The sequence below is a fragment of the Leptonychotes weddellii genome, unplaced genomic scaffold (genome assembly GCF_054177405.1).
Source record: "Leptonychotes weddellii isolate Sample4059 unplaced genomic scaffold, ASM5417740v2 HiC_scaffold_1918, whole genome shotgun sequence".
Lineage (NCBI taxonomy): Eukaryota > Metazoa > Chordata > Mammalia > Carnivora > Phocidae > Leptonychotes > Leptonychotes weddellii.
Window position 1 is genome coordinate 4,762 of NW_027777229.1, and position 9,103 is coordinate 13,864.

The 9,103-nt window shown below is 43.0% G+C and overlaps 1 protein-coding gene across 2 annotated transcripts in view; it reads left to right on the plus strand.

Annotated features, from left to right (window-relative positions):
• The window catches only part of LOC115941108 (paired immunoglobulin-like type 2 receptor beta), an 11,160-nt gene extending 2,186 nt beyond the window's left edge, over positions 1-8,974 (plus strand). Inside the window, exon 3 of one of the 2 annotated variants that reach the window (XM_081810161.1) lies at positions 5,598-8,686. In XM_081810161.1, the coding sequence (XP_081666287.1) occupies positions 5,598-5,602 (5 nt within the window). In that variant the 3' untranslated portion in view covers positions 5,603-8,686. The other variant, XM_081810160.1, reaches the window with a different exon arrangement.
• Positions 8,975-9,103: the final 129 nt, after the last annotated feature.

The window sequence follows — 9,103 nt, forward strand, 5'->3', positions numbered from 1 at the left end:
TAGTTGCCCAGCCTCACCAGCTGACCTGATCATATCGTTGTCTTGACCTATTGTTCACCCAATAATGGGATGTGTTACATTAATAGATCTTCCCATGTTACTCAGCAGGCCGTGGGAACTTGAACCTAGGTTTGTCCCCAGAGCAGTGTGGGGAGAGCGTCTCTCTGAGGAGCAGGGACTGGAGGGTGTATTGTCTGTAGACAATTCCTTAAAAACTAAAAATCGTAGGTTTCCTTTTTACAATCACTTGCGCTGCCAATTCTGAGCAATGCATCACTGTTCCTGGTGGGAAGGACACTCTCTGTGTCCCCACCCTTGGTAACCACTGTCCCGTAGGCCCACCATGCTGGTTTTAGAGCAAGTAGACAGTGGCTCACAACCTGAATTAGGCAAGACAGCCTTGGATTTATATTTCGGGCACCTCTTCCATCTTCCCTTAAATGGCCTTTTTGGGGAGATTTTGGCTCTCCTCAGACCCCTCTTCCTCCTTTCCTAATCCTCCTGACTTTTCTCATTTCTCAGTTTCAGTCATGTTTGCTATGAGTTTCATCAGTAAGTTAATTTTTTCAATTAATGCAATTAATTGGATATTCATGCTCATATATTTTTTTTAAATACAGGAAAGTAATAAAAAGACATGTTTTTATGCAAGATAAGTACCACCATGCAAAAACATCACCCCAAAGGAATGTTTGCAGCTAATAGAACTGATAAGTTTGTGGTTGGCTTAATAATGTTTTTTACATACAGATGTTTCCTCACTATATTCTCCTTTGTAAATTCTTCTTTTATTTCTTAGCCCAAAATTCTGTATTGCACTAGGAGCTGAAAATATTTTAATTTCTCCTGATTTTTGTCTGCTTTCTTTTGACAGTAAAACTCATTAATGTAGTGAGGACTTCTTTTGGTATATGGTTTGAGGTAAAGAACTAATTTGATCTTTATACCAAGAAACAAATCAATCGTCCCAACTGCATTTATGGAATCCTTTTTCTCTTCTTCATTGACTCTTAGGCCTGGCCTTCTTGTAGGATAGCACCCACTTCTGGTCTGTCAACTCCTTTTCCCTGTTCTGTCTTTTATCTTGCCGCTACCACACTGTTCTAGGGTTTGTAACTTGTCATGTTTCAGTGGCTGATAAGACTATGTCCATCAGAACCACGTTACTTCCTCAAAAACCTTATTGTTCTTTTGGCGTATTATTTCACATAAATGTTAGAATAAGTTTGCCAAGTTCTGAAGAAAACACCAACAGGTATTTTTAAAATCAGAATTGCATTAATCCTATAAGGCAATTGACAGAAACAGAAATCAGTGTAAGTCCAATCTTCCCACCCAGGAATGGCCCCTATTTTAAATATACCTCAGTAACCTTGGGGGAGTGTTCTTCTAAAGACCATGTAAATATCTCATGAGATGCTTTCCTCTAAATCTTTTATTTTTATACTAATATGCAACATTATTTTTTGAATGTTCATTTTCTATTTTCTCTAGAAAATATTGCATAAATACTGGCCAAATGGTGGGTTATATGCACATTTACCTCCTTTCTCTACCAAATCCTACTAAAATGACAGCAAAGGGAATTTTTTAAGACAAAATCTACAAGGACAAAAAATATGTGAGTCCTGTGGTCAGAAACAATATTTGGGAAGCTGGAGATACATAGACTAATGTACCTGGCCTAGGAGACCAGGGGAGCTTAGCCCTAAACTGGCAGTGGGGAGACCCAGAAGAAAGGCGATTTTTAAACTGCAAAAGGGCGACCGCAGACCCCCCGACAGTGGGAGTGAAAGGGGATCAGAAAGCTGGAGGACTAGGTGAGAATCTATTTAAGAAGCAGGGAAACCTCTTTGCCCCCTCCCCACCCAGCAGAGACTGGAGATTTGCTTTCCAGAAAGGATGGACCAGAGGGATTCTCAGGACAGTACCCCAGGCATACTGGGGGCAAGGGTTCAGTCCTTAAAACTGGAGATTTGGTGAACTGATGAGACCCTAAATGTCTCCCCCCCCCCCCCTTAGATGCCTCTCAGGACTCCAGCAACCCAGCTGGTATCCTCCACCCCACCAAGGGCAAGAAATCAGGAGATTCTTCTCTGGAAAATCTATCTGATGGGCCCAAAAGGATCTAGAAATCCTAATAGATCCTACAGCCCACTAGCTGACAAGCACTTTCTCCCAGACCACACACACAGCTTCCAATCAGCATGGCTTTCTGCACACTGGCCGCCAAGGGGCCAAGGACATGGGGTCTCGGCCTCACACGGAATCCTCCAGCCCTGATGATTGACCCCTCACTTCTGCTGTGCCTGGGATGCCTGAGGCTAGACACACCATTTTAAAACTATGATTACATTGAATACTTAAGCAATCTTTCCCCCATGAAACACACAGCAAAACAAATGGGGAGGTGGGGAGCGAAGGGAAGTACCTGGAAGACACCAAAACAATGGAAGGAGAATAAAATTCAGATAACTACCATCTTCAGAAAATTAAGACCGCAAGCATGGAGCAACAGAAGGAGCTTTCCAAACAAACAAGGAGCTCTTGGGAATTTAAGCTATAATGGCAAAAATGGAAAACCTGGTAAAAGGATTGAGAGATCAACTTGACGGAAATGCCTCAGAAAGCCGACAAAGAGTCACGGATCTGGAAACTGTAGCGGGTTGGATAGCAGCCCCCACAAAGACGTGTCCACATCCCAGCCCCCAGAACCTGGGACTGTTACCTTACATGGTAACAGATGTGAGTCAGTTAGGACTTCTGAGGTGAGGAGGTTATCTGAGATTCTCTGGGAGGGCCCTAAATGCAACCACAAGCCTCCTTCTAAGAGGAAGGCAGAGGGAGACTTGTCATGGAAGAGAGGGCAGTATGGCCACAGAGCAGAGACTCAGTGGTGCAGCCTCCAGAAGCTGGAGGAAGCATGGTACAGAGTCTCACCCAGAGCCTCCCAAGGGTGTGAGGCCCTAATAACACCTTGCTCTCTAACCTCTGGCCTCTAGGACTGTGAGAGACTAAACTTCTGTTGTTTAAAGTCATCCAGTTTGTGGTCATTTCTTACAGCAGCCATAGGAAAGTAATATAGAGAAAAAATGAGGATTGGTCCAAGAGCTCCAGCCTCTGAATAATGGGAGTTCCAGAAACAGAGAAGAGAGAAGGCCGTGGGAAGAAAACATTGACCAAATAACTCTAGAAATTTTCCAGAACAAAGAAGCCCAGAGAAATGGGTAAAAATAAAAAGACCTACCTTGGGACACAGCAACATGAAATTTCAAAACGTCAGGGACAAAAAGATGATCCAAAAAATTTCCAAGGAGGAAAAAACAAGCCACAGGAAACTTGGGAATCACAATGGCTTTGGCGGTCTCCATAGTAACAGAGGAAGCTGGAAGACAATGGTTGAATGCCTTGAAATTCTAAGAGAAAATTCATTCATTCATTCATTCATTCATTCAACAAATATTGATTGAATACCTACTATGTGTCAGGGGCTAATACGGACACTGGGGAAACAGCAGGAAAGAAAGAAAAAAAGCAAAACATGCTCGCAACAATGCCACTTGCACATAAATGTGGAAAGAAGACAGGAGAGAAAGCCAACAAATTACTTCTGTGTGTTGAATGGTGGTGAAAAGAGAAAAGGAGGGAAATGGAGCAGGATCTGGGGGATGAAGGTTGCTAGGGGTGTTACTCTATTCAGCTGGAACAGAAAGGCCCCAGAGATATTAGTCAGAGCCAGGAGGAAGCAGCCACTGCAACAGGGGGACTGAGGAGAGTTTTGAGTAGAGCACAGGACAGGGAAACCAGTCAGGGCTGGGAGACACCTGCAACCATCCCCATGACTGAGGAGCAGGGTAGAGAGAAGGTACTGGGACCAGAGAGGAGCTGTAGCCTCTGAGGAGATAGAGTCAACATGTCTGGGATGGTTAGTTTTACGTGTCAACTTGAATGGGCTAAGGGATGCCCACAGAGATGGTAAGACATTCTTTCTGGATATGTCTGTGACGCTATTTCCAGAAGAGTTTAGCAGTGGTTGGGCATCATCCAAATCTTGAGGGCCTGAAAAGAACAAAAAAATAGAGGATGGGCAGGGACCTCTGCTTCTCCTGCCCTCAGACTTTGGAGCTTCTGGTTCTTGGGACTTTAGGATCACACTGGGACTTACATAAATGGTCCCCTTGGTTCTCAGACCTATAGGTCTGACCTGGAACTAAAACCCCAGCTTTTCTGGGCCTCCTGTTTGCAGACAGCAAACTACAACTTCTCAGCTATCATAGTCACATCAACCAATTCCTCAAAACTCTACATCTCTTTCTATACCCCATTGGTTCTATGTCTCTGAGAACCAGATTAATACAAGACCCGGTGGAGAGGGGCCAAGGGCTATGCCATGACCTACCCTCCTCTCTCCCTCTCTCTCTCTTTTTTTAAAGATTTTATTTATTTATTTGAGAGAGTGAGATTGAGAGCACGAGTGGGGGTTGGGGGGTGGTGCGGGGAGGGGCAGAGGGAGAGGGAGAAACAGACTGCCCACTGAGCAGGGAGCCCGACGTGAGGCTCGATCTCAGGACCCCAGGGTCATGACCTGAGCCAAAGGCAGACGTTTAACCGACTGAGCCACCCAGGCGCCCCTCTCCCTCTATCTCCTGATGGTGACTCCTACTGGCCACTGAATAGGAACCAGTGTGTGAGAGAGCCCATGGATGGAGTCCACTAAAACCAGCCTCGAAAGGCACAAAGCAGGTGGAGAAGAGTTGGGGAGTGGATCTAAGAGAAGCCAGCAGAGAAAACCAGCAGGCACAGATCTGTAGGAAGTGAGGGAGAGGTCTGGAGAAGAATGTTCTAGTCAAGAGGGATCAGCAAGGGCAGAGGCCATGAGGTGGGACAAGTACAGCTGAAGCAGATGAAGAAGCCGATGGTGGCAGGAGGTGAGATCAGAACAGGCAGTGGGGGCAGGTCCTGTGTGGCTCTGAAAGCCAGGGAAAGAACTTTCACTCAGCGCAATGAGTCTAGTGAGCGTTTCCTGCTGTGCTCTGATGTGCATTGTGCAAGTGTCCCTCCAGATGTTGTATGGAGAATCAGACTGTAAAGATGAGCAAGGTCACCAGCAGGGACACCAGTGAGAGGTGATATGTATTGAATAGGGTGACAACAAGGGCAGGGGAGATGCTGCTTATATTTTGAAGACTGAGCAGACAGGATTTGCAGATGATGGGATGTGGGGGTAAGAAAGAGAAGAAGCAAGGGTGACTCTAAGGCTTTTGGCCTGAGCATCTTGAAGGATGGTGTTGCTATTTACAGAGAGTGGGACATGGGGGAGGAACAGGCTTGGGAGGAAATCAAGAGTTCTGTTCTGGACATCTGAAATTTGAGACATTATAAGACAAACAAATGGAATTGGGAGTAGGCAGTGAGATACAGGAGTCGGAAGAGTGGGGAGAGAGGTGGCTGGATATGTAAATTTGGGCAGGATTGGCATGTTGCTGATAATTAATGCCATGGGATTAATAAATTATCCCAGATAAATTATCTGGGAAGTGAGTGTAGATAGAGAGGGGGTCCTAGACTGAACTAAGGAGGTCCCATGACTGTTACAGGTTAGGAAAAGGAGGAATCAACAAGAAGATAGAAGGAGCTGCTAGGGACGCAGGAAAAGAACAAAGAGAATGGTGTTCCAGAAGCCAAGTGAAGAACTCATGTCGTGAAAAGAACATCAAATGCTGGACTGTCGAGTAAAATGGAGAAAATGGGGGTGTGAGAGATCTAAATCCTCGATTTCAATGGTAGGAAGTAATTAAACACGACTTGAGACAAGTCAAGCAATAGCTATATATTGATGTGATTTAGAAATACAAGGTTAATGTCATAAGAAATAGCTAAAGGTGGGCTTATGCAGGGGCTACTGTTTTTATAAACTGTATGGAATTTGTGGACTCTTTAAATTATGTGCCTGTTGGGGCGCGTGGGTGGTACAGTTGGTTAAGCAACTGACTCTTGGTTTTGGCTCAGGCCCTGATCTCAGGATCCTGAGATTGAGCCCATGTCCTGCTCCACACTCAGCGGGGAGTCGGCTTGGGATTCTCTTTCTCCCTCTTCCTCTGCCCCCCCCACCCCGTACTCTCACTCTCAAATAAATAAATCTTTTTTAAAAAATAAATTATGTGCCTATACAAGTTTGATAAATGTTAAATTTTGAAAATAATAAAGGTGCTGGTAATACTTGCACATCATTAAAAAAAAAGGTCAAACAATACATAGGGAGTCAAATGAAGACTATATTTTTTTTCTCTGCACTTTATCTCCCCAGCCACTACTTCTTTCTGCAAAATGTTCTCTCTTACAGATAATAGATACAGATACAGATACATAACACAAATAGAATCAAACCATGTACTATTCTGCTCTACAACTTGTTTACATTTCCCCGTACCACAAAGTATCTTTCCATTTCAGTACATATACAGCTCTGCCTTTTAAAAAAAAAAAAAAAAAGGCTGCAGGGTGTCCTGCCGCAGCAATGTATCACAATCTACTTACTCAGTCTTCTGAGTTTTTGGTGTTTTTTTTTTTTAAGATTTTATTTATTTATCTGACAGAGAGAGAGAGAGATCACAAGTAGGCAGACAGGCAGGCAGAGGGAGAGGGAGAAGCAGGCTCCCTGCTGAGCAGGGAGCCCAATGCGGGGCTCGATCCCAGGACCCTGGGATCATGACCTGAGCCGAAGACAGATGCTTAACCATCTGAGCCACCCAGGCGCCCCTCAGTCTTCTAAGTTGCTACCACATCACAAACAAAGCTGCAAAGAACACCCCTAAACACAGGCCTTTGAACATTTGTTCAGCACTTCCACAGGATAAATTTCTAGCACTGAAATCATTGGGTCAAAGGGCATGCCTGGGTATGTTACATTTTGCAAATGCATTCCCAAAGGTTGTGTCAACCTACGCTCCCAATGTGCCAGTCCTGGGTATTTTCCTCCACTCAGATCTGTAAGAAACATAGGCCTTTATCATTTTAACCTGCACTTAAAAAAAAAATTATGAATGGAAAGTAGCGTCAGGGTTACATTAATTTTATGAAATGAATTAGAATTGCATCGTTTTCCATATCTCTCTGTGTTCTAGAATCTATTTGGGAATTATTTGTTCCTTAAATTTTCATAAGAATTTACCCATAAAACCTCCTGAGCTTGGAATCCTAATTATGATAGGTAGTTCTTTAATAGAGTTCTCACTATTTTTTTCAAGTTTATTTTTTTTTAGTAAAATCTACCCCGGATGTGGGGCTCAAACTCATGACCCCCAAACCAAGAGTCTCATGTCTTTTGATTGAGCCAGTCAGGCATCCCTAAAGTTTTTACTTCTTTGTTTACCTATCACTGAAAGTGTACTACTTAACTCTATTTTCAAAAATTTTTATTTCAGAAAATCATCTAATTCAGTTTTTAAAATTTATCAACCTATAATTGAGCATATACTCACAAATGATTTCAGCAGACTCTAGTTAGGTTTGCAAGAGTCTTGTCTATTTTCTTGTTTGTTTCTTGTTTTTTTGTTTGGTTTTCCCCTAAATAACCACTTCCTGCATTTATTTCTGTTGTCCTGATTCCTAATAAATTTATTCCTACATAGGTTTCATTACTTTTTTCCTCTAGGTTTTCATAGGGCTGCCTTCTTTCAGGTTTTGATACTTTTTCTAAGGAATCGACTATTATGTTCATTTTTCAAATTTCTTCTTGTTTTAAATAATAAAAGCACTTAATACTATGAATTTGGCTTAGAGTATGGCTTTAGTCACATTCTAGGAAGTTGTTTTTTTTTTTTAATATGTATTCCTCTGGTTTTTATTTTTCTAAATAGCATGTTATATACATTTGTTTAAGACTTTAAAATTTTTATCTCAATTAAAAGATGGTTTTATTATTCCTTTCTTATGAGGGTTGACAGAAAATTTGGTCCATATTAACCTGAAGATTTTATTGGAGTTGAATTTTTTCCTGTGGCTTAGCATTCTGTCAGTTTTTAAACAGTGCATTAAACATCTACAAAGGTACAATCTTTTTGTAGGAAGTAAAGTTCAATATATATTAATTTAATCTTAAAAACATATTTCTAATATATACTAGGTGCTTTACAGATGTTTTGTCACTTATTAAAACATCCAGAATGGACAAATACTGTTTGGTTCCACTTACCAGAAGTCCCTAGAGCAGTCAAATTCATAGAGAACAGAACAGTGGGTGTCTGGGGCTGGGGAAGGGGGTGCGTAGTGAGTGTTTAATGAGGACAGAGTTTCGGTTTGAGAAAATGAAAAAGTTCTGGAGAAGGATAGTAGTGATGGTTGCACAACACTGTGAATGTACTTAATGCCACTGAATTATATACTTAAATATGGTTAAAACAGTAAATTTTATGTTACCTGTATTTTACCACAATGAAAAAATGTTTTTTCTTCCTCTGATTTAGTGATCCCTATTTGTCGGCCATGAAATGAGGTTCTGAGGTCACACCACTGATGGGAGGTAGAGTCAGCATTTAAGCTGGGTGATGTGGATTCATTACCCCCTCCCTGTGTGAGAGCTTCAGAGAGTTGCTCCCCACCCCCAACATTCCCCAAACTAGGGAACAAGGTGACAAGTTTCATCCAGAAACCTCCAGTCCTCCAGGGGAGAATCTGCTAAATTCTCATGTCTTCTCAGCTGCCAAGAGGACCACCGAGGGCCCCACCACCACTGCCCCCACCACCACTGGCCTCAGTGTCTTGGAAGACCCTAGGAGCTCAGCGTCCTCACCCCTGAGTGGGGGAGCTGCAGTTGGGGTGGCACTGGCTGGTGCTGTGCTCATAATTGCAATTTTGGGACTGATACTCTACCTCAGGTGGAAGAGAAGAAAAGGTAAGTGGTTCTGGGCCACGCCCCCCACCAGGCTTCCCAACTGAGTGTTTCTCAGAACCACCAGCATCAGAATGACCCCAGGTGCTGGTTAAAAAATGCAGATCCCTGCTGGGCTTGAAGTCTGGGCTTGGGAATCTGCATTTTTAAAGGTCTCATCAAGTGGTGTCTGTGTGTGATCAAGTTTGAGAACCACTGCTCCAGACCAATCCC